This window comes from Nilaparvata lugens, chromosome 5, assembly GCF_014356525.2.
Source record: "Nilaparvata lugens isolate BPH chromosome 5, ASM1435652v1, whole genome shotgun sequence".
Lineage (NCBI taxonomy): Eukaryota > Metazoa > Arthropoda > Insecta > Hemiptera > Delphacidae > Nilaparvata > Nilaparvata lugens.
This window is the reverse complement of record NC_052508.1, coordinates 6609799-6637762: the sequence shown is the minus strand read 5'-3', so window position 1 is coordinate 6637762 and position 27964 is coordinate 6609799. Positions and strand designations below refer to the sequence as shown.

The following is a 27964-nucleotide window of genomic DNA, read 5'->3' as shown; positions in this document are numbered from 1 at the left end:
GAACAATATGAGTGAAAGAGTGGTGAGAATTTAGTCCTAGATCAGAACATGGAGAAAGACAAGTATATAAAGTATATAAAACTATACATACAATAAATAAATATTCACTTTTCTTCAGAGGGCTACTGAAATGATTGGAACCCTATGAAAATGATCAAGTATCCTTTATTCTATCACAACACAGCTAGTTTCAACTAATCAAAAGCCATTTTCAACTATAAATCATTTCACACTTGAAGAGTTAAAACTTGTAGTGTTGTGGTAAAATTAAGAGTAATTAATGATATTTCTTTTCTGTTTCAATGGATAATGTAATACAGCATTAAACACGTGACTGCTGTTTTTTTCTTTTGGAAATTAAATGCTTGTTTACTGGAATGGAATTTTCAAACTAGAATTGACTTCAACACCAATCATTCTCTATATAGTTTGTAGTTCTTGCAGCTCTCAATCAGTCTCAATAGTAGAAGTTTTCAGTTTTTTTTTGTAATATGAGAGTATAATTTATCTATTTTGTACTACTATTCTACATGTTCTACTAATCTACTATTTTCAATGTGGGTTTCGATGGTGAATCTTAATGAATACTTATATTCCCTACTACTAAATCTTTCCCTAAAAACTTTGTCCCACAACGTCATAATATCTTCTTCACAAATATGAAAGGTCTCATGAGCTCAGTTACAGATCGAATACATTTTTTTTGCAACTGTAGGCCTTCTTTACATAGTTATTGAGTTTGCATGGTAAATATTACTGATTACTTTCTAGTAATGTTGCTTCTGTCCCACTATATTTAATTATATTCTCACATTCAAAATGAGTGGTACTTATAAGTTCAGTTACAGATAAATACTATTTTTTCTACAAATCTTTATATAATCTGAAGTTATTAACAAACTAATAATTATGGTTAAAATTCCTTCATTACATCAGTAATGCTTTCATGGGTTTTCGAGAACTGTAATAAAATTTTCAAGATCCAACACATTTTAGTTTTCCTTGGGATTACTGACATGTAATCAATGAGACAAAATTTAGATTTAACTATCACTGCACGTTGGTGAATTGAGCTGAAAATCTGGTGTAGCGCACTCACACAACTTTCCTTGCCGTTATGAAAATTGATCACTGACGCTAGTGTTCACGCGCATCTCAAATCTACTTATAAAGAAAGATCTGAGTCAGCTGGTGACAGGACAATAACGCTGGAGACATACGAGTTCTGCTATCTCTTCATAGTGAATCATTTAATAGAATCAACAGTTTGCAATTGGATAATCATATTTTCTCGAATTTCGAGCTTATTTTCAATTTCAGGTGAAAATGTTATTGAACATTATTTGTGAAGATTCTCATGCTTAATCTTTTTCACTCAAAATTTTTTGTTTAAATTCCATCTGAAACCTGATAATTGGAAATCTAAAATCAAACTTTGCATAGATGGGGCGGAGCTCCTGAAATTTTTACAGATATGGGACTTGTGGCAGTTGATAGAGCTTATCAATGACTATTCTAGGTATAAATTTGATCAAAATCATTGGAGCCGTTTTCAAGAAAACCGCGAAATACCCATTTTTTGACAACATTTTCGCCATTTTTGCCGCCATCTTGAATCGCCAAAATTTGATCGAAATTGTTCGTGTCGGATCCTTATATTGTAAGGACCTTACGTTCCAAATTTGAAGTCATTCCGTTGATTGAGAGATGAAATATCGTGTACACAGACACATTTACACTCATACACACACACACACACGCACATATATATAGACCAATACCCAAAAACCACTTTTTTGGACTCAGGAGACCTTGAAACGTATAGAAATTTAGAAATTGGGGTACCTTAATTGTTTTCGGAAAGCAATACTTTCCTTACCTATGGTAATAGGGCAAGGAAAGTAAAAATAATGAAACACTGTTTTAAACAAATACTTTTATTTTCGTTTCACCAATTTGGCTGATTTATAATAATCTTTCAATAGAATGTATACATCCATTGAAATATACAACTAAATCGTTTACACAAATATTTATACAGATTTACAAATTCACAATAAATAGACTGAAAGACATAATAGTAATAGAATGCAAGAAATTCAACGATAATCATGGATAGTACAATAATATGCAATGAATAGCAACAATAATTTTGGAATAATATAAATGAATTATCATGTAACAAACCTATCATCAGATATGCTTGAGATCTGTTCAAGAACAAGCAAAATTTCTTTCAATTACACAGATCAAGTTGACTTTCTTGAACAATATTCCACACAGCTGAGAGACAAATTAACTTAATCATTGGTTGATGACAAAATCATGGTTCAAGAATTGGAACTCTCTTTCACAAGCTCTAGCATGGTACCAAATTTCTGAATTCTCAAGTTTTCTGGATTGAAAGTCACAGAATTCATCATGAAAATTGAAAATACAGTCGAATTGATGATTTTATTATTATATGTTACACTTGTTTTATTGAGATGAGGAATCAATAATTAACAACATCTTCTTAGTTAAGAGAGGGAAATAAGGAATGGAAGAGATTCGAGATACTATTCTTCAAAGTAGATCAATCTTAAAGTTGTGAATTTTTATTAATATGAAGTGGATTTTTCTTAAAATTTAGATCAATCTTATTTAAAGCATATTTTCCATGAACGATTGTCATGGAATTTATCTCAAGATTTCCTTGAACTGATACTGAGGAACAGATGTGTTGGAAAAATTGTTGATAAAAAATTTCAGAAAAGATTAGCATTCAAGGACGATTTGCACTTAAAAATAGAAACCTTGCCCAGTTCAACGGTTGGTATCTGGAATGAGCAGTTTAATTGGCGGCCCGAGGGGAAGGCCAAAAAAAGAAGGCCTGCATTTTCAATGTGGATAAGAAGAAGAAGTCAGGTAGGCTCTGTGAGCAGAGAGCCGGACTGGAGAGGCCGAGAAGCCAGCAGTACCAGAAACGAAAACCAGTCATATGGGTGCTCCGTGTCCCATCCAGGTGTTCTTTTGCTCCTTCTCACTCACTCGTGTCCACTCTCTCTCACACACACTTGCATTATTTATACTGATGTAGCCTAGATTGAGAGCACCGTCAGTGTATATGCACCACGTTGACATTATTAGCTCACTCGCACCCAGAACGAGTGCAAAAGAGAGGGAAAATATTAACATATTCAACTGTACACGTTCTGTTGCTATTGCCAATAACTACCAACTACCATAATTCAGTATCGGGTGTCGAGAAAACGAATTTGCATTCCAAATAGCACACGTGAACTGAGCGTTGTACTGTACAAGCTTAATCCCATCACTTCTTTAAATTTATCACATAAATCTTGTCGATTGAAAACAATTTCAATGCGCATTCCTGCATTTATTATAGACTATCTGTTGGGTCTATCTGATCAGGCATACGGTGACCAATTATCATCTGTTTCTCTTGTGATGAATCATTGTAACCATTACAATTGTAAGAGGACTATAGAGGTATTACAGAGTACGTAGTATAGAGTACAGGAATGGACTGTATGACATGGATAGATCAGTAAAGCTTGATCAACTGCTAATTAGAAAATTTGATTCAGTACTTATTACATTTTGAAATAAAAATAATATTTGGCTCGTTTCACAGTGAAAATCCACCAAGAATATCATATTGAATAGAAACCACTACAACTACAACGATCGTTGACAAAGGTTGGCGAAGCCAGCGAAAATTTTGGAAAATAATGTAGCCTAAGTTTCTAAGTGTTTTTCATCTATCTGTATCGTGTTACCTGCTCAAATTAGTATTATAAATAGACATATTTATAGTATTATTCATATAAGTACTGATTGTAAATTGTTATGTCAAAAAGCAGAACGTCAGTATTTGTATCAATAAATGAATGTATCATCATGTATTATAACATATACATTGTGAATATTAGCAATTATTTTGGTCTATAATTAGAAGAAAACAGATTATTACAGTTTTAAAAAAAAGTTATAAATAGTTTTGAATGAAAAAACTCAAAACTCAGATTGTCATGACTGATGAAATTAATGTGCTGTTAGTAAGATGATGTAGTGGATATCCATACAAGATAAAGACAACTTGATACTGTCAAAACCACTGATTTATTAATAAAATTTGAGATACTAGTTTCGGTTCTTACACAATTATCAATCTATAGTGAACAGTCAGTTCATTATACTAGGAGATATAATTGTGTAACAATTCTAAAACCGAAATTAGTATCTGAAATTGTGTTAATGAATCAGTCATTTTGACAATGTTACTCATTTGTATTCAATATAAATAATATATTATTATAGTAATATGATTGATGGATATAACAGCTCATTAAGTTCATTGATTCCTCAAGCATTGAAAATTAGAAACATAATGAATATCTTGCAAACTTAATCTATTATCTCTTTGAAGCTGAATATCAAAAAAGTGATGTTCGTTGATTTTATAACAGTTTTTTCCATAAAATATTGTGTACTAACTCTTATAAACGTGTAATAAATATATAGAAAATTTCAAATTTACATTATTTTACAATATTTACAATCTACCCTAAAACATGAAATAGGTACCCTATTAAAATTCAAATTTCCACTTTCAGATTCATCAGGGTAACTTAATATATAATTTGAAAGTTTGATTAACATACAGTGAATATATAAGAAGAATTCAGGCACATAATTGAGCTTCGAATTTAAAATTCAGAGAAGAGTTTTTCGAGTTATTCTCACTATTTCCAATTCATGGCACAAAGTGAATGAATCACAAAGCTGAAGGCACCAGGGTAGAGAATGTAAAAATCTAAATTCACAATAAAGTCTGTACATATTCCTTACTAATTAACATAAATACACAATGATTATATACAACTAATAATACTATAGTCAATACAATAATTATTTTAGTGGGGACGCGGTGTACACTTTACATCTTACCACAAATTATCACACAGTTTCGACAACGATTGTAAATTGTTCCAACTTCTAAGCTACTGGTAACACACTTGAACGGCACAATTATAAACCTAGCAACAGCCTCATTCACGTCTCTTAGGAGATGAAAACAGATATTTCCTTGAAAAACTCTTATTTGATCATGAATTTTGAGAAACAATTATTTATAGTTCAGGAATAAGAAATATTTTATATTCCATGGTCGCGATTTATCAGCGACAACTCTTGGATAGTTACTATTTATTATTTTAAAAGTTTCCAGGTCCAGGTCGAAAATGAATGGCACCCTGGTGAAATTACCATATAGGCTAGAACAAAAGAATAAAATTGGAGTTTCAGAACCGAATGACTAGAAAGTTCATCGCCTAAATTGGAAGAACATATATTCATGTATTTTTATTTACAAATTCAATTTATATTATTTTTCTACTACATAGATAAAGGTCTGCATCTCAAGAGGGAATCACAAAAAATGTATTTAAGTTTTGAAGTTTGCGGTACTTTTGTCTGTCACCAGTGAAAATCTTGAAAAATGTACGGTGAATAGTTACGTTAAGGGTTGTGATGTTTCCAGTCGTTAAGGTGCGTACAGACTTGAGCGCGCCTTGAACACACGCATCTCACTTTTCATCTTCTGATGCTACGTATCTGTACGTTAGGGTGTGTTCACATGTGCAAGTGCTCGCTTGGTTATGCATGGTCAAGCCTGCAGATGAGATACCAAATCTTGGAAGAGCAATAGGAACTTGGAAGTCTTGAAGAAATCTTGGAAGCGGGCACTTGCTGGTTGCAGCAAGCTACATGCAAGTCACATGGTGTTTCAATGTCTATCACCAGATTTTGTTTTTTGGCTCATGCATGATCTGACGTGCACTTGCACATATACGCATTAAATCACTATACCTCTGTGAACAAAGCCATAGTGCAATCGTGTGACGTCAGCACAGGTAGGGCTCCTAGACCAATTAAAACACTAGCTGATATAGATAATCTGAAATCAACGAATTTTTATTGGTTTAGGAGCCCTACCCGTGCTGACGTCACACGAATGCACTACGGCTTTGCTTACGGAGGTAGTTATACAATGTGATCACAGCCTCACTGTTTCTGTACAGATACAGACATAATCAGCTGATAAAAAATGAAATTCACGTGTGTGTAGTGCTCAAATCTCTACGCAGCAAAACGTTGTTGAGATTTTTGCTCTTGTTGGTTGCTATTTGCATTTTAAGTTAAGTTGACTAGTGAGATGTGGGGGGGGGGTCATGGGGACGTGAATGAGGTGCACTATTTTCTACCGGCATCCACAGCCTTGCACAGTCATGTCCTGGTAGTTCTTGAGAACGACCTTGTCGTCCTCGTCGACATAGAGCATGGAGATGCTAGAGAGCGCAGTGGGCACACAGCAGGCCTTTGGCACTGCGGCCGGGTTCACAGAGTGCACGAGTGTCTGCACGATCGCGTGATTGGTCGAGTTGAGATGGTCGGCGAGCGGGAAAGGACAGTCGCCATGACAGTAGTACGCGTCATAGCCGGGCGGCGCGACGATCCAGTCGTTCCAGCCGACGTCAGCGAAATCGACGTAGAGCGCGTGCCGGCGACACGTCTCCCGCTCGTCCTTGCGACGTTGTTTGCGTGTCGTCGACGTCGCCGCTCGCTTCCTGCGGTCCAGGGTCGCTTCCGTGCCGCGACCGTCATCTAGGTAGACTAGCAGCAGCGGTTGGTCGGCGTCTAGCGGCGATTCGCGGCGTAGACGCACCTTGGCGCCGCTCGTCACCGTGTTCTCTTCTAGCGAGTCGGTGTCTTCCACTTTCACCTGTCAACATAGCCGACAACATTCTCAGTAAACAACTTAATTCATTTTTAAGTTACACCAAGATCTCCACAACTCTCAGAAACAAACTGAAGTGAATATTCATGTGTTACATAGTGCTTTTATAGAAATAAATATTGGTAATAATTCTAATGATCTGAAACATCCAATGCTTTTTTTGTATTTTGATTTCTCTCTATTGTGTTAATTTTAATAGAATTATTGATTGAATTGATTGATATTTGATGTCTCACTTGGATGAATTAAAATCCTTTGATTACTCCGTTCTGATTTCTAAGCTATTTTGATTCCTCTAGTATCTTCATCTGTTTTACTATCCCTCCAATTGCAAAATATCTACCATCTGCTTCCTGCTTATTTTATTTACATTACCATCAGTGGTTCAGAACCCACTTCAAACGCCTATAGTGAGGTCCACGATATAATGGCAGTGTTTGATTGGCTATGGTATTGCTATCCTTGTCTATCATTCAACAAAGCAGATAGCGCTTTCTCTTTTTCGCTTTGCTCTGTTGCCAGATGGTATTTCAACAATGTAGAATTCATGATTAATTAACAAAATATTTTATCTGAATTATGAAAATTCATTATGAAATTCGGGAAAAATATAATTTCTTACTTGATAGAATATAATTGATTTTAAATGAGAATGAACAGTTGATATTAGATTGATAAACCTGTATCAGCTACCGTATATAGAAGGCATTGACAAGACAGAGGATCGGCAACGTTGATCTTTCTCCATTGCCATTAAAACGTGCACCTTACTATAGTTATGATATTACCGATTAGTTACTACTAATTTAATAATAATACTAGGTTGAGTGGTAGAAAGGACTTTCTAGTCCTAACTCCGCCTAATAAAGAGTATTTTCATTTCATTTCATTTTTTACTACGAAAAACTGCAATGTTCAGATATCCTAACACCTGTCAGGGTTTTACGTTAATTATATTTTACTATAATCGTATTGCAGTGCATTTATAATTACGATACGGTAGATAATCTATTATACAACTCTAGAGTTATTTTTATTGCAATGCATTTGTTTGAATTGATCTGTGAGTAGGAGAGATTCTGTCATTGGAACACCTGTCAGGATTTTACGGTATTAAGTTTAACGTTATTCGTAATGCAATGCATTTGTTTGGATTTATTTATAATCCTGGTACAGTGGATGATCTATTATAGAACTCCAAAGTTATTAATATTGCAATGAATTTGCTTGATTTGAGTTGTAGGGTAAATGCTGACCTTGACAAGGAGTCCGTGATTATGAGCGGGCTCCTCGGCCCACCTCTCCACAGCGGGCAGAACGTCTAGAACGATCGGACGACCCTCGCCCGAGTTATCGTGAACGGCTCGCGAGTCTAGCAGCCTCGTGATCGGCCCTGACTGTCCCCGTCGTCCGGGTCTAACGATGTCGTGGACCTCCACCCGACGACTCGGGCCTCCACCGCTGCCCGCCTCCACACTCAGTCTAAGTTCGGCTCCCGTCACGCGTTCGCCTTCTGGCATTTTGCTTACGTCGAAATGCAGTCGGAACCTGTCCGAACGCTTGAACCTATGGTCTATGTCGCTCTCTGCAAAATAAATGAATGATTGAATAAACAAATAGATATATCAATAATAAAACGCACAAAAAAGGCATTCAATAGAATAAGTTGGAAGGTGAATTAAATGAATATACAAGATACAACATAATATACGAGTGGTATTACATTGGGGAGACTTCATAATAATAAAAAAAGCATTTACAACATACAAAATAAATATACAAAGATACGAGTGACATGCAATAATTAATAGTATGAAAACAATAATAATATACACTAATCTATAGTGAGGTCCACGTTATAAAGTCAGTGCAGAAAGATAGGAGAAAAGCATTGCTCTGACACCAGACCTGAGCCACCAACGTCACTTGATATGTTGCTATTATAGCGTTACCGATTATTTGCCTTGCCACTGCCTTCTGTACAGCATATCTGATACCGGTATATCTTATGTAATACTAACTGTTCATTCTTGTTCAATTATAGTTGTCAAGAACATATACAGTATATTTTTCAATGACCAAATAATAATTGAGATTGGATATTTTGCTAATTAATTATATTTCTACATTGTTAGAAAAGAATAGCGCTATCTGCTTTGAAGAATGATAGACAAGTATAGCAACACCGATGTTCATCGAATACTGCCATTATAACGTAGTCCTCACTATGGCTAGATAATATAGCTGATAATTATCACCATTATTTAATCCTCACTAATCTTCAGTTTCGGAAACTTCAATAGAATACGAGAAACCAAGTTTCCAAAGAAATATAGATTTTATTGACTCATGATCACTTTAATAATAAATCGAATGGGAATTCTTCAGCTTATATTCTTACTACGAAATAAATTAATGTATATTGTGTCTGGATTATGTATTTCGGAAGCCTGCGATGAATTAAATTGACATTTCGATACAAAACATCAATCAGAGCCGAACAATACCGATATTATCTAATAGCCTCCAATATAACTTGTTTGATGCCTTGGTATTAAGATCTAATCAGAACCCTCAGGTCACGGCGAATCATTTGATGTTCTCCAATCAATATTTTGCTCGAATATCTGTTTTCAAATCTATAATATTTCTCTGTAATATGGATCTGTGGGTTTTCCTATCACCTAACGTCTGAAGAATATAAAAAATTATTAGGAATCATTGCGAACTTTATCAATTCATGGGTGAGAGAGATCAAATATAATAAATATATAATATGATAATCAAATATAGAGCTCAAATATATCTATAAATATATGGGGTCTTCAATCAAGAGTCACTATCTAACGTTAGAATCTCATGGCTTGTTGAGTATTTCAAGTAATGGCTATGCAATGAGTAAGCTATGGCTTCTCAAGTTGATATCACGTCAACATTGTCGTTCTATTATATTGATTTATTCACGTATTTCCTGTAATATTGGTGTTGTACATTGGTAGCTGAATAAATAAATAACATATAACATCTAAAAACTATAGAAATAATGAGAACTTGAGACTACAATAATAAAGTTGAAAATTGTATTGTAAACTCATGGAACAATTTTTTACAGATGGAAATTACTGAGATATTGCAATTATTCAAATGCTAATGAATTAATTATTATTATTTAACGAAGAGCCCGGGCTGACAAATAATTTTTGAATAGTAGCGCTAATCGAATTTCCATCTGCCTGTTTACCCTGTTGTCAATACATTTGCAGTAGCAGAAGTCTTCGGGGTGAATTGCAGCATTTAATTTGGATTTTCGTTAAATAATAATTAGAACAATTTTTTCATTACTCAATCATTTATCATAGTTAAAAATTATGTGAATAAACTTATATAAGTTTGGGGAGTTTAATCAGTTATGAATCCGGCTTTGCAGGGTTTATTAATAATTTCATGAAGCCGTTTCAGGTGCGGCTGCACAGGTTGTTATTTTTAGCCACTCGTGTATGTCTTAATTTCTCTCGAAATACTTGTATAGCGGTTAACCGGTTAGTTCATAATTATTGATCTCGCTTATGCAAATCTTCTGACCATAACCTAATTACGTAATTAAAAGGTGCCCATTCACATCACAAACTCAAGGAATTAAACTTCATCAAATTTCTATTTAGGCCTTACGATATCACCAAAATACAATGATCTAAACTGAAATACGGCATACATTGCCTACTGATACAATTTTTACATTATGGTGAGGTCCACGTTATAATGGAACTATTCGATTAATATTGGTGTTGCTATCCTTGCCTATCATTCAACTGACCATGTAGCGCTATCCTTTTCGCAACAGCACGAGAACGTTTATCAACATGTAGAAATGACATCAATTAACAAAATATCCAATCTCGATCATGAAAAAAAATTTTCTTGATTGATAATTTTAAACCAGAATGTACAGTTTATCAGCTAATTCCATTAGCAGCTATCCTCTATAGAAGGCAGTGGCAAGGCAGAGAATCAGCAACGCTCTTCTCCTATCTTTCTTCACTGCTATTATAACTTAAGACTGCACTATAAATATGTATTCATTCAATTATGAAACAGTTCTACTATATCATTAGTGAATTTTTGGCTTTTTCAAGTAGGAAAATCAAAATCAACAAGATAATAGAATTTTATCTAAATCAAAATACAGAGAGTGTGCATATTGTAAATATTACAAACTTTTGTGATAGTTTGTATTGTATCACATATATACTATATTGTAAATATTGTGAATTGTAATAAATGAAATTAGATTGACTGCAACTCAAGTTGCAGAACTTAGACGACCTATACTGTGAGATATCTTCTTATGCTATCTTTTCTATCTGGTATCACCACAAATGATACAGTATCACCACACATGATACAGTATCAACACAATATGATACAGTATTATCTCAAATTCATACACAGCACCATAGTATATCTTCTTATGCTATCTTTCCTCTACGGTGATTTGAACGCGACTCACCCTTGTGCTGGAACGATCGCACGGTGTTGGCCGACCGTGTATGCCGTCCTGGAAGTGGTAGAGCCAGCGTCTCCTGGCCCTTGAGTCCGGCTTGTCGTCGATACAGCTCCATCATCGCCGGCGGCACAACGACACGACTCCGATCCGTCCGCGGCCGCGACGACAGACCCAGCGCCGACAAAAGTGTCGCCTCCAGTCGTTGACGGTTCTCTCCCGTTCCCGCTCCCGCCCCACACAGCCCGCCCCCGGGCAACGTAAGCAGTGCCCCCACCATCAGCACTGCCAGCATGATCGCTCACACTCCTAAAACAAAATCAACAGAAAACTATGAATCAAAAATTTCTGTTTTGAATTTTAATGCAACTAGAGGGCGGTCAAACGTATTTGCATAGAGAAAAGATAGCATAAGAAGATATCTCATGGTAAAGTTTGTTTGTGTTCCAAAATTTCTAGCCGATTTTTGTTAACTCAAGCCGATTATTGTCGACTGATGTTCAATATCACTACTGTTCGTGAAGTTTTCGGTTCAATATTTTCCAGTTTTATTCGAAATCTAGATTTTTTGGATAATTGTTTCTAATTCTGATAGATTTAGTTATTCGTGATATCTATTTTTGATTGAAGATTTGTTAGTTTTTTGAAGTGTGAATTGCTATTTTAATTAGTGATAGTGGCTTGAGCTACAATTTAATTTGGACTGTAGTAAGAATTTGAGAAGGGACAGTTTTGGGCATAAGTCTTCTCACATCTATACAGTAATAATTATTATAGATTAGTCTACTGGATAAATAAATATTACTGTTTTGCTGGAGTAAGAGTGTAAGACCGGTAAAGTATGAGAGATTATCAGCGTCATACAGCTTCATAGAAACAAATATTGGTATACTAATAATATGGGACTATCAGCTTGAGTTAACAGTGAAATTTGCAACATAAACGCTCTATACCATGGGACCATATCTTGGTCATTTTGTTGGTACCCTAAGGAAATTAAATTAAAAAGAGTTTTTTTTTTATATGTATGTTATCAAAAACATCTTCAAGGAAATAAAATGTAGCAGTAGTGTGGTCGAAAATATTTGTATGTAATCAGAGACAGTCAAGTGGCTATATTTTAGAATAATCCTGGAAAAATAGAAACATCTCTTGCAATACATCAGAAAAACACAATTTTGAACACATTTTTGTGATAATATGATTTCAGTAAAGGCTCCTGTATGGATTTACAGCTAGACATACTATACAAAGAATTCTACAATACTGGTTTTTTTATAAATTCACAACACCACGAGCTTGGAAAATCCAGCATTAAAATCAACTTAATGTGACTGTTGGAAGAGATCACAAGCTCCATTTTCACTAGATTCTATTTTACCTCTGATTTACTGTAATTTGGAGATAAATATATCACAAAATGAAGCATTTGATAGACAAAGCGATCGCCTTGAAGTGTAAGTGATTTCAACAGTTCAACAACGCAAACATTCGAAATTATGTTTACTTGCTAGAGAAATCAAAGCAGAGGGAAACAAAAAGAGGAACAGGTGTTTGTTGAGACTCGTCTGTTTGGAAAGGAGTTTAGACTGTGCAAACTGACCCATACACGAAGGAAAGATCTGACTTTTAAACAGTCGAAAATTTATTGACTGTTTATCGGATTAGATCTTTCTCTCGGCTAGATGCAGAGAGCGAAAACATCAACACAAAAATGTAGCCTACATCTCCCGAGAACTGCTTCTTTTGTCTACTTTAGCCACTTTTTTGGCGTTTGGAAAAACTGGAGTATTGGTTTGGAGTATAATATTTTTGAAAAAGACTATCTCTACTGTTCCAGTGGAACACTTAATTAATCACACATTACCCTCAACTATAGTGAGGTCTACATTAGAATGGCAGTGTTTGATATGCAATGGTATTGCTATCCTTGTCTATCATTCACCAAAGCGGATAGCGCTATCTCTTTCTCGCTTTGCTCTGTTGTCAGATCGTCTTTTAACAATGTGGTTTTAATAATCAATTAACAAAATATTTCATATCAATTATTAAAATTCATTATTAAATTATTAAAAAATATAATTTATTTATTTATTACAACAATATGGGAGCATACGGGAAAACCCCAAGAATTGCTCCCCAATCAAAAGAAAAATTACAATAATCACTTTACAAATAAATTGAAAATCGAAAGAAATTGAAAATTTCTTGCTTAAAAAATTATAATTGATCATTTTAAACTATAATTGATAGTTAATATTACGGCAATAAACTTGTATCAGCTACCTTCTATAGAAGGCATTGACAAAACAGAGGATCGGCAACGTTGTTCTCCTATCTGTCTTCACTGCCATTTTAATGAGGACCTCACTATAGAGCATCCCCTCAATTATTGAAAAAGTGATAATGTCGGCAAGATATGGACTTATCCCTATTGACTCATACTGGGTTTGACTTCAATTTTAATCAACCACCAAATGAGACTAATGTTTCTCTTCAATCCGTCCCATACCTTTATACACAACTGATTCAAGTTCAGAGTTGATTTTCGTGCAATCAAGCTTTAGTTTTGAGTGAAAATGAATAGAAAATCTGTCATCAACTGATAACATTAAACTCTTGACAGTAAACTTGAACAGTAGGAATATAATTCCCAGGAGTTCTAATGGTATTATTTATACTCCCACGGCCAGACTGAGTGTGAATTGCCCAATTAGAAATCATGAGAATTGTTCACTGTCACTGTTGTGTGGAAACCCAGCTTCAATCAGACTCATATCAATATGCTTATGGTGAGGTCCACGTTATAATGGCAGTGGAGAAAGATAGGAGAAAACGTTGCCGATCCACTGTCTTGTCAATGCCTTCTATTAATAGACGGTAGCTGATGCAGGTTTATTGATGTTATATTAACTTTTCAAAATAATCAATTATATTTTATTAAGCAAGAAATTGTATTTTTCAATAATTTCGAAATGAATTTTCATAATTAAAATGAAATATTTTGTTGATTAATTATTAATTCTACATTGTTAAAAGACGATCTGGCAAAGCGAGAAAGAGATAGCGCTATCCGCTTTGGTGAATGATAGACAAGGATAGCAATACCATTGCTAATTAAACACTGCCATTATAACATGGATCTCGCTATAGTCGTGCTCTATTTATTGAGCTTCATATTATGCCCGACTAGTAGATGTGTGCATAGTGTTAGTTTTTCTTTATTACTTCTCCATTAGTGAGGAAATCTACTGCTATATACTGTGAAGATGAGTCCTAATGATCAGTCCCTTGAAAGAAAAGAGAAGAAATTGCAAAATATTATTAAAAAGTCACTAATATTTTTAAAAAGAACTGTATATTAAATTGTTACTAAGTAAACTAATTTTAGATCAAATTTTGGTTAATATAAATCAATATCAGGATTCGCCCTTGGTAGTATAGGTGAAAGTGTTTTTCCAAGATTATTAGTACTAGTAGACTTGTAGTACAGAAGCAGTGGTAGTCTTGAATATGATTTCTCAATATTCCCGATTACAAAATAATGTTGAAGTCCATTACAGCTAGCAATAAGTGTGTCTGTACCAATATAAAACGAGCCCAGTGTGACTGTGGGATAGTGTGCAAGTAGCTTAATAAACAACCAGCTATGAATTAGTGAGACTGAGTGGTAAATGAGAGTGAGAGAGAGTGTGTGTGTGTGAGAGAGGAAAGTTAAGTACGGTAGAGGAGTAAGCTACGCGCCGCGCAGTCTATCATGGAGCAAGGACTTGGCTGATACGCTTCCCTTCATCTTGACCTCGCAGCATCTCTGAACTCATTCTCTCTCTCTCTCTCTCTCCAGCTCTCTCTCTCAGCAAACAGCACTCCTCAAAACTTTTCTCCACAACCTGTCTTCTCCACTACACTGAAACCGAAATCCACACAGCAAAATTTCAAGCTGCTACACACTAATCTTTTCGATGATGGTCTTTTCAGTCCCTCTCCTCTCTCCGCAGTTATCTCGATCTTATCTCGATCACCTGCTGTAGTGGAAGAAGGAGAAGCTCTATCATTCCTACACCAAACAAAACTCCACTCCTTGTTAATGCTCTTCTACCTGTCCTGATATTTTGCTACCCCAACCCTCGAAAAAGGCACACTTCTCCAAGGACCATCTTCCTACAGAATACGACCCATCTTCAACACTCCCCAGTGGTAACTGTCACACGATAACCGAATCGAATATACAATAGAAAAATGGTGCAAAGCAACGAAAAATTGAAGGCTATTTAGGGTCTATTATGCTTATCATGATGGAAGGTATCCATCTAAGGGTGAGAAAGTGGTAACATTAGTATGTTATTACATCAACGGTTTAGAACCTCTCCCAATATTCCTATCAGTATTCTTGAATCATCATAAAGTGAAGCAGCATAACCTACGTTTTAGACATACTTCTATCAAAACTCGGAAAGGTAGCACTTTTGTGCTAGACCTGTTGATCCTTTTGTATCCATACATACAGTGTGAATAAATAAGAAATAAATCATACAACTTGAAAATTTTTGAAACTAAATTGGTATAATATGGCTTCTGACACAGTATTAGGCGAGATATAGTGATGAATGAAATGAGACAATATTATTGAAAAATTCGTCAACTAACATAACCTAACCAAACCTAACATTGATAATTATATTGGTGATAGGATTGACTCTGAAAAGTACAGTAAAAAGGTAAACCTATCAATTATCAACATTTTATCAGAATCTGGAATGTCTAAGACTCTTTGATTCTCTTAAATAGCAGGACTAAGAAATTGATTTTTTGATACAAAATCTAAGAAAAACCAAGAAATTGAAAATCTCTCAAATGATAATGATACTCAACACTAAAATGAGCTTCGTCCAAATCTTCAAAGCTTTCTTGAAGTAAAGTTTTGTCTCAATATTGATCTCTTCAGTTATCCACAATTTTTGCTCAAATAATTAATACTGTCTGATCTCACTTGATTATAATCTATAATATATTATTCGCAAGTATTAGGAGAGACGTTTAGATTGGTGTAGGCTACTTGCAATGTGAGTGGATTAACCACAATCATAATGAATAGAGAGATATTCTAATTCAAGAAAAATTGATGTGCCTTAATCAAAATAAAAAAATTCATTGAATGTCATACTAAATTTATGTAAAATATTGAAGACTATAAAATACTATCATAAGTTAACTATTTAAATAGTCGCTTATTATTATTATAGTAATAATCGAGATTATTCTATTTTAAACTAGTCTTTAGGCTGGAAATGAGACGTGAGAGATAGCAGCATAAATTTAGCAGTTCCTGGTAAAGTTTATCGCAAATATGATGTTTTTGAGTTCAATCAACGGCGGAGTGATATTATGTGAACAAGTACAGTGATACTTTACGGTCCAATTCTGAGATTAAATAGTTGAGGAAATCATTGTGTTGAACAGCTGTGAAATATCATGTTGTTGCAGCCAGCTTATTCCAAGAATAAGCTGTCTATAGTTCTCTAAAGTCTATAGTTTCTCTGTCTATAGTTTCAAAGCTACAAGCTTTGAAATAGTAGAGGGAACAAAATTAGCCTGTCCTCGGAATATGATTATCAATTATCGAAATCTTATAATTTTTTTTGAATTCTGAAGATCGCTCGATTTGTAAAAAAGTGGGGCTATAAGAAGCTCTCTCGAATAAGCTTCAGCAACATGATTTGGATAGGCAATGATATCAAGACAGAAGTCTATCTCATTATAATTCTATTTCAAGAAGTAGTGGGGTTTCCCGAGAGAAAAGAGCAACAGATGTTAGGATGTATGTCTTTCCATATAGTAACCGTTCAAACACCATTTCTTGGAAAACTCACTCATGTGGGAATAAAACTTTCAACATGTTACGCCAGTTATTCATAACCGTTTACATCTAATTTAACGTTTACATAACCATTTTCAGGTATTAATGCCTGAAATATCTTGAACTTACACATGTTGTGAACTGAAGTGAATAAGATATGCTCAAACTCTAGTCCAAGAGTTCAATATGTGAATCAATTTCTTTAATATGTGAATCTTTTCTATTTAAATAATAATAGTGTGGAATATATGTTCTATTTCTGGTTTTGAAGCATCTAAATTTGAGAATTTACTTTGTCAACATATTTGAGGACTGAAAATGTTGTGAAGTGAATAACTAGAAAACTTGACCTATTTCGGACTATGTGTAACCTTATCTAAATTTGGGAGAGGAATAGCAAAAGGTTACCTTATTTTTTCTCTCCCTATCATTTTGATGATGTACTTATTATTGTATCAATCAATAAAGAATAACGTTTCAGTCTTATAAGTGCTTATACACATTCAGCTCAAATTTTGGTTCCAAGTTCTATTGTCTACAATGCGAGGTAAATGTTATATTATAAATGAGTTAAACATTAACGACAAATCACTTCGATAGTTCACTATATAATAGGATAATGGTTTATTTGTCTTGTTCAAAGGAAAAATTCAATTCGTCAAGTTTTGAAGGTATGCAAATTATTATTCATTCTTTATTGATTCATACAATAAGTACATCATCAAAATGATAGGGAGAGAAAAATAAGGCCACCTTATGCTATTCCTCTCCTAAATTAGGTTAAATCATAAGGTTACACATAGTCCAAGTCTTGTTGTTCACTTCAAAAAATTTCCAGTGAATACTAGTGTCTGGATCTAAAATTTTTGAGATAAATGTAGCATAAGCTCTGATAATGCTGTATATCGTGGAGTATAGATATGCTGGTCATTGCAAATCCAAATGTGATCCAAGTAGCGGATCACGTTTAATCGCTAATTAACCCAAATAAACACCGAGTTACAGATTAGCTACAATCATTCTACTGAAGAGTGTTGAGCTTAAAAATGAAAGTGGTGCATTGTGAAAAGTTCCAATTGATGATATTGGAGTTGGGAAAAGTTAAAAAGTAATTATATCTCCTCTAGCTCAAATGTAGACAAAAATAGTTGTAATAATGCCGACTTCAGAAATGTTCCACTTGGATTATTATAGATATTGACTGAGTGGGCTCCAACTTTATTCAGTTGATTAGTAGTATCTATGGTCTAATGTTGATTTTATAAATATAGCTTGAGTTATTCGAATCAGTAGTTCTTTGCCCAAAAATTAGAAACAATAATCCGAACCAAGGATATACAGTTTTGAGGATCTCCCAATAATTCTTACTCAATCATCGATTTGATTATTGGTAAATTAATGGATATAGTCCAGTCAATAAAGACATTAATGCACAATAAACTAGGGAAAAGCTGAACTTTCGCAGGATGTTCCTTTTATTGCGGATGATGCTTACATGAGCTAAATAGTTAGTATACCACAGTACATAACCTATAATGAGGTCCACGTTATAATGACAGTGGAGAAAGATGGGTGAAAAACGTTGCCGATCCTATGTCTTGTCAATGCCGTCTATAGACGGTAGCTGATATAGGTTTATTGATGTAATATCAACTGTTCATTCTCGTTCAAGATAATCAATTATATTTATTAAGCAAGAAATAATATTTTTCAATAATTTTATAATGAATTTTTATGATTACAATGAAATATTTTGTTAATCATTTTTATTAATTCTACATTGTTAAAAGACGATCTGGCAACAGAGTAAAGCGAGAAAGAGATAGCGCTATCCGCTTTGTTGAATGATAGACAAGGATAGCAATACCATTGCTAATCAACGTGGACCTCACTATAGAACTGCAAATTCAAGTTGCAAATGTTTGTCTTTCAATGGGAGATCATATTTGGGTTGGGAGTGACAGTAATTACATTGAGAAGACGTCAATGAGTCGGTGTGCTGGACGTTCTATGAGTTTGCGAACGTTCATCGCACAATGACAAATTCCTGAAAACCTGTTCGCGCGGCTGAAGAATCGCGTGCCGCGCGTGCAAGTCAGAAACAACATAACGGGCGAAACGAGAATTGAAACATATAGGATGAAACCAGGTCTCAGTCTCTGAATGAGTCTCAGACTCCAGAATGTTGTAGAGTCTCTCAAGTTTATCACGGTCAACTTTTACTTGCTCAGTTCTATCGTTCAGTTCAAATAACATGCATACACCTAGATCATTCAAGTTCATTCTACTGAATACTCATCCATATTATAATAAAGGGAAGAACTGGCTTATACACGTACGGGATAGGAAAATCATATTTGATGCATCATCACGTCTGAAGTACTAGACTGATTAACTTGTAATTTTTCATATAGATTCTCAAGTAACCAAGGATGGCTATAAGCCTATTTTCAATTCTTCAAGATTTCATTACGACAAGTTTCAAAATGGACCCTAGCGGAGCATGGGTTACCTGCTAGTATGTAATAAATTGTTTTTAGTGTAAAATTCTGCAATATGAAACGTAGACTATGATCTGAAACTTTTGTTTGAAATTGAAAAAGCAGCAAATCTGGGAAAAGCCTGTTGGGTTTCACTTGAAGTAACATTATGCACTATGAATAGATATCCATGCGGGGACAGGTAGAATAAAAATAAAGATTTTATCCCACAATTCCAATATAACATGAACTGAGAGACGCATTACTGAGGTTATTCTGAAAACCTTCGTGGATACTATGGACAGTTAGCTATTCTTGTATTTACCTCAAGAACATCATCAGTGATCTTGATCTACCCAAATTCTCTAAATTTTCATGATGAAAATCTCCTCTTACAACATGAACCAGACCCGTAAAACCATTGAATTCACCCCAGAATCACCAATTCAACTCACTCCCTTTCTGAAATTCACAATCTTACCCATCATATAATGCAATTACTGTGTATTTATCTCTAATTGGCATTTGAAATGACAGGCCCATATTTTCGACATTTTCTTTATGCTGTTACACTTCTTATTGATGGTTATGATATAATAGTTGAATAATTATCTATGTTTAGTTTTGAAGCATCTAAATTTGAAAATCCACTTTGTGGAAATACTTGAGGACTGAAAATTCTGTGAATTGAAGAACTACAAGACTTAACCTATTTCGGACTATGTGTTATCTAAATATGGTAGAGGAATAGCACATGGTTGCCTTATTTTTCCTCTCCCTATCATTTTGATAATGTACTTATTGTATAAATAAATGAAGAATAAATAGTCAGGTGGAAAATCTCTAATTTCTATTGAATACTGTTCTAAAGAACAGTTTTTGGCTTTAAGCCTGTTGTTCCTTCCCCAATCATTCATAATTGAGAATGATATTGTATCTATCAATGTGTAAATGAATAAATGAATAAATAAATACCGATTTACACTTTGCATAAATTTTAATGTTTTTACTAATAATGCCTACGTTCATCTACAGCTACTTCTCAATATAATTATTAGTCCTGGATGACAACATCCTAATCCAGAGCAATACAATTTCACTTTCAGATCGCCATTGAAATCTTTCTATACTCATTGTTGTACAATTATGCCGACAGCTTGATAATGAAGTGTTGTTTCGATGAGAAGAATGATCAACTAAAAACGGACAGAGAATGTTTCATGGTTAGTGAATGCTCTGTTTTATAGGCTGGAATAAATGTGGCAGTTGCTCAGAGGCAATAAAGCATAATAACTTGATTGGGGAGAATAGACAACCCTCATATCTTCACAGATGGACGCCAACAGCGTTGATTAGGCCACATCCACCATGAAATTATAACCTTATCTTGGATAATAAGCTGGATTCAGAAGAGAAAAGGCTCCTATAAAAGCTTCCCTCATAGTACTGGAGGATAATGATGATATTATAACTAAGGAATTATCTATCATGCACTTTCTACTCGTATTGTTACCAAGAAAGCCCAGGAGATTAATCTTAAATCCCCCTCTCATTAATTGTATCATGAGGAGGCTTCAATAAATGATACGGTAAACTTTTACTACCGTAAACTTTTTTTACCGAAGGGGAAAAACATTAATAAAACTTTATTGCCATTAAGCAACATTGGCAATAGACAAATTCAAAACTGAAACTAGACATTGTACAAGTCAGAAGGATATAAGTTAATGTAATTGAAAGTATGTACGGTATACATATATGAACACAAACATAAACCAAAAGTAAACCTAGAATTCAAATATCCATTGCAAGAGACTAATTATAACATAATCATAATGCTGATCAATCTGTAGTTATAATGATTTTTCTCATCAAAAGACATAGTCATGCTTTTAGATTATTAAAAGTATAGACATGATTATTCAGTTGAATTTTGATATCTGATTCATGCTTTCCTCCATATAACACACTTTTTCATATGAAATATGAAAAAAAGTAATTTCATAATTGGTGAACACAGGCCTGAAACGTTAAGATTTCATATCTTTTACACAAATACAAGGGAATCATTCCATCTAAAAAGTACTGATTGACATTAACAGAAAGAGAATAGTACAAGAAGAGATAATATGTGGAGAAGATTATTATCTCATCAAATTCGGATAAGCAAAACCGTCAAGTTTAGAATAAATTCACTTCTGAATCAATCTAAAACAAGAGAACGAGTAGAGACTTGGAGAAAAAGTTATTTATACAATTTATCGAATTCGAATAGGGAAAATATGGAATAAATTCGCATCGGAATCCACCAACAATTGGAATTTTTGAACATGAACATCGAAACACAAGCTCCGTTGGAATGGAATTATCCAAAAAGAAAAATACTAGAAGATATTTGAATAATTGAAAATATCTATAATATTTTGTTGATGGAAGAGTTCAAGCTTGATACTCGTATTTGGAAAATGAATTGACCGTAATGATGATGAAAATCCAAATGATATTGATTGCTGTTATAAATATAGGAATCTGGGACTAAATTTTCTGAAATAGAGTACCAGAACGATTTATTGCTGTACCAAATAAAGGTTTCAGAGACTATATTCTTTGAAATAGAATGACGAATTTAATGTGCCCTGACTTTGAATTTAATGGGAATTTTTCAGATGAATTTATGATTTTTTTTCTATAGTATTAGAAGATTTCAAGAACTGAAAACAGTGCTGGGTTTGATGGATATGTTTAAAACTATTACATTTGCAGTTACTATGAAAGTAGGTGGAGGAAAATGTCCAATCTGCTAAATGACGACGCGAATCCAAACGATTGATTATTGCTGTACTAAATACAGGTTTCAGAGACTCTCTGAAATAGGGTAAGAAATTTTGTTTCAAGAGATGCCAGGTCTTTTCCGAGGTTGAGTGGTAGAGAGGTCCAACTCAACCCAATAAAGGATTTTTCATTTTAGATCTCTAAAAACAGAGTTGGGTTTGTTGGGTATGTTTGCAAGGAGGAGTGGCTGGTTTCTTGAAGATGCCGTGGATCCAAATAGCGAGCGTCGAGCAGTCTGGCTTAGCTGGCTTTTCCCAGCAGAAGGCAAAGAAGCAGCAGCTTATTTCGAGTGGAATGTGGTTTTAAGTTAAATCCACTCCACCAGCACAGACACACACAAACCGGTCCAACTTCTTGTTATCTTGTTTTATTGCCTACTCAGCTTTGCATACGAGAATGTACTGCTTTTGCATAAATACGAGTACATACTTCCAAACAGCGCGATTGTGTTTCCACTTTGAAATTCACTGTGCATATATCTTGATCCTCGCATTATTACCTGGCTTGTGCTGATAACCAATCTGCTTACTTGGACAACATCTAATATCTAGTAAATTGAGTAGGCTCGTCTTTGGCTTGCCCATATGTTACTTGGACTATAGTGAGATGGGAGATGCTTAGAATAAGATACAGCCTGTATCTGTATCCAATGTATGTTTATCTTGAGTACTACCAGTGATTACTCTTTATCATAGTACATTGCAATGAAATACGCATGAAGATACATTCAACAAAAAATGCTGGTGTTTCAATATTACTCATTGCAACTTCTTAACCATGAATATGAGGCTATTAACCACTATAGTGAGATCCACGTTGTACTGGCTGTGAGGAAGATATGAGAACAGCGTTGCCGATTCTCTAGCATGTCACTGCCTTCTATAGAAGATAGTTGATACTGGTATATCTGATGAAAATATATCAACTGTTCATTCTCAATAAAAACTATCAATAATTATATTTTATTCATCAATACACTTTCTTTTTAAATGATTAAATGATAAATTTCCATAATTGAGGTAGGCCTACAATATTTTGTTGATTAATTATATTTCTACATTATTGGAAGACTATCTGGAAACGTTGCGGTGCTAGGAAAGGATATAGCACTATATGTTTTGTCGAATGATAGACAAGGACAGCAACACCAATGTTAATCAAATACTGCCATTGAAATGTGGACCTCACTATAGTGAGATGGGGGAGCCTTCACTTCTCTTAATAAATCTGTGTTATTACTGACTAATGGAACGTGTAAATTTATTGTAGCTCCATTTATGATGATATTGTATTCAGAATATTGATGGAAATCTGTAGCTTTTATCTAAGAAGCCGCAAGAAAACATCAACAATCAACTATTATAATAATGTAGTGGGTAAACTCGATCACCACATTCTTCGGAGAAAATTATTTATCAGTTGCATGAGAAAAAATATCCTCTTTTCATATTACCGATGACTTCTGAGATAGATTTACAATGTAGATCTAATCTATTGAAACCGTCACATGGGAGCAGAAGAAGCAGTCACGGCATCAAAATGTTCAGAAAAAATCAAGATTGATTAACTCAAAACTTCTTCAGAAACCCCTTAGGAAGGTGCCTTGTTTACAACCAAAAAACAATAATTTTTTATTGCGTGAAGATATCTCTTTCGAAATGTGTATACGTTATATATAGAATTGGTCCCACAGCTTGTTACACGTCGTATGGGTGAAATCTGATTTATATTTTCACATCATTCGATTCCCATTATATTTCATTCTATTTTTCCCATAGTGGCTCTTTTCAAAGCCGCGAAATTGACTGTAGCTGACGTACAATACCAATAATATTTTGGTTGACAGTTTTAAAACTGAAATATTCCGATGTTTGAATAGGAATTTTCCACATTTTCAGGACGCGTTCTTACCCTTGCGTTAAAGTCTCTCTGTGATGAAAGTCGTTTTGAATTTCACTAGTGCACAACGTTTTGAATCAATTTATTCTGCGTTATTCTATTCTATACACAATGAAAATAAGTGAATTGAAGAACTTCAGACTTGAACTATTTCGTACTATGTGTTACGTTATCTTAATTTGGGAGAGGAATAGCACAATTACCTTTTTTTTCATCTACCTATCATTTCGATAATGTTCTTATTGTATAAATTAATGAATAAGGAATAATAAGTAGTAATCGGTGAGACGCCTCAAATTCGGTAAATTATCCACAACAGCCTGATGCGGTGAATAATTCACGACTGTCAAAACACAAAACTGAATATTTTTCATTACTCGCGTTTGAACACTATTTTGTCAATTTGATTTCGAGTTCGAAGTAACTAAGTGAGAATATGAGGATAGTTGTTACAGGAAATGATACATGAGTTATTAATTTATTTATTTACAAAAATGCATACAGGTTACATAATTTTATAAGTTTATAGTTTTGTTATGAATGTGAAGTCGAAAGAAATGAAGGCTGCACTTTAGTATATGAAATGGACTTACACGCATTTGAAAGTATTATAACATTATTTTTATTGAAATAAAGAAAATCATATTCATACGTTACAAGAAACAAAACCTGACTTGCCATTTTCATAGAATACTAAGCGAGTATATTCCAACATTCTCAGATAATAATATACATGGTAGATTTACTATGGGGACCTGTATTAGAGATTGATTGACTAAGTAACAGAAACAGGCTACAATGTATCATGGAAATATGGTCAGGAACGTCTTGGAATGAGAATACTTTGTCCCAATTATATTTGAGGCAACCATAGTTTGTATCATGGAAACATGTCAGGAACATTGTTCCAATTATATTTAAAGCAACCATAGTTAGTAGTCAATGGTAATAATAGTGGAAATACACGCGTTCGAGTTAATAATGGAACATGATGAACTATGTAAGAGCGCCTGCTGACCTCTTGAAAAAGGATCTATTTTTGGACGATTTCTCCCTAACCACTTTTGAATTCAACAACACCGTGAACTAACTGACAATGGGCCATTCACTACACAACCGCCCAGAAAGATTCTCTTGTGAGAATGAGAAATAGAATAGTATTCTATTTGATTTTCAAAATAAAATTCAAAAATTATGGGTTACTCAATATTGGAACAGTATCTGCTCAAGTTTTCCTGTTATGTGTAGTTTGTAGCTTGAATAACAGGTTTATCTTTCCAGTGGATGGTCGAGAATGAAAGTACGGAAATTTCTATAGAAAAAGTGTGGTAGGGGGTGGTTGAGAGCAGGACAAATTTTGTGAATGGACAAAATATTGCTCATCCTAGCAAAAATTGGCTTTGTTGTGGAAGTATCGGCTGAAAGGGATCAAAGGTTCCCATTGCACTCAATGAACACCTTTTGAAATTTTGAAGTGGGAAGATCTCCCTGCTGTCTAGTTGAGCCACACTGCAGTTTCGCAAACTGTGTTCAGCAGCTCAACAGAAATACAATCGAAATTGTAAAATATCAGAGTCTATTTCTTACCATAACCTCAAATGTGATCGGGGAACATGTAGGTCTATAACGATCAGTAAAAGAATTTGGTGTAGACAAGGAACGCGACAATAGTTATCCGATGTATTAGTCATATTCCTTGAAACTATACCAATTTACAACTGTTTTCATAATTATTGTATTTCTTCAAAACGGTACCATGAATAGGAACCGGTGAGAGCCTATAGTCTGGGTACTATTCAACCTACCTCTGTATCCTACTCTGTAAGTGGAATATAAGTCTCGAAACACAAGTTAGGAATTGAATTTTCAGTCAGCGTCTTCGGGAGCTCCAGGATTCATTACAATATGAGATTCATGACAATATGAGGACTGTTTCGCATACACCACTCGAATGGGGAATCATTGTCTCATGGAAAAACTGATTCGGATCAAACTGATTATAATTTACTTTTGAATTAGACAGAATGAAACTATAATTATCTTTTTGAACGTAGGGGGGTTATTGGTTTATAAAGTGAGGTTCACGTTATAATAGCAGTACTTAATAGTAGTCAAGTACTTGATAGCAGCACCAATGTGCTGCTATCCTTGTCTATCATTCAACAAAGCAGATAGCGCTGTCACTTCATAGCTTAGCCTATCACTCAATTCTAAGTTACAATAACTGAATTAATGACTATAGCGTGGTCCAAGCAGATGACGTTATCCTTTTCCAGTTTCGCAATGTTCCCAGATCGTTTTCAACAATGTAGAAATATAATGGATTAATAAAAACACGTCACTTACATGGGCTACATTTGAACACTAACTTAGGATCGAAACTGGTCGTTGAACTATTTTAAAGTTTTTAAAAATAAAGGGTACTACAGGATTTTTATATTGTTTTCATTAATTTGGATTAACAAAATATTCAATCTCAATTATGAAATCGTGAAGAAATATATTTTCTTGACGAATAAAATATAATTGATAATTTCTATATATCATCAGATAACCTATACCGGTGTCAACTATCTTCAATGAGTCAGTAAATCGGTAACGCTGCTCTTCTATCTTTCTCCACTGCCATTCTAACCTGGAACTAACTATGGGACAAGTTGGAACACCTCCCGGGTCTCAAACACTATCAAAAAGCACATGACTTTGAAGGAAGTGGCTCACTCACCTTTCTATAGTAATTGTTGACGTAGAATCGAGCTGACCGAATCGTCGACAGGTGCAAACGTAAAGAATCACCTAAAGGTAACATCAGGAAAAGTTGGTGAACACTTGGCAGGCAACGAATGACGACCAAAATCACCGCAAGTCACCACGATCGAACCTAGCATAACACAACACTAAAATGCACACACTTTCCCAACGTTGACGATGCACTCTAACCTTGTTTGTTCTACCTATGGCACACTCTGCTCGATGTTCACCGGTTGGCTTCCAGAGACCGACTGGCGACTGGGGACTGACGACTAGCTGACTAGCAGTGCTGCTCTCAACCCCCACCCCCACACTATCATTCTCCCTCCCCTCCTCCGACAACCACCCTCTCCTCGGAATTACTGCCTCCTTGAGGATTCTATATATTCATACTGAGTAGTAGCCATGGAGCTACATATATAGTATGCTGCTTAAACACGTGCTTCTTTAGAGGGATGGCTCCCCTCCCCTCATCCATAGGTGCATTTGCCAGCCTGCTTGGCTCTATGCATCGCATTGGTAATACATACAGAATACTATTACAGTGAGCTCCACGTTATAATGGCAGTGGAGAAAGATAGGAGACAGCGTTGCCGATTCACTGACTTACAGAAGGAGCTGATACCGGTATAGGATATCTGATAGTATATAGAAATGATCAATTATATTTTATTCGTCAAAAAAATATTCCTCTATATACCACATCCTATTATATTAAGCGAGCAATTTCTGTATATATTTATATATTTGGTTATTTATCTCAAACGGATTTCGAAAACGGTTTAGATGTTTGGATGTTTTAATGTTTATATGTTTGTATTTCACCGGATCTCGAAAACAGC

At 34.6% G+C, this 27964-nt stretch overlaps 1 protein-coding gene across 1 annotated transcript; it reads right to left on the bottom strand.

The window, feature by feature from the left end:
• Positions 1-1921: 1921 nt before the first annotated feature.
• On the bottom strand, positions 1922-27375 carry LOC111051496 (protein decapentaplegic). The gene is made up of 4 exons (XM_022338022.2): positions 27097-27375; positions 11310-11612; positions 8059-8387; positions 1922-6787 (listed from the first exon to the last, which is right to left on the bottom strand). Exons 2-4 carry the CDS (start codon positions 11596-11598, stop codon positions 6266-6268), a joined length of 1140 nt encoding a protein of 379 aa, XP_022193714.1. The 5' UTR covers positions 11599-11612; positions 27097-27375; the 3' UTR covers positions 1922-6265.
• Positions 27376-27964: the final 589 nt, after the last annotated feature.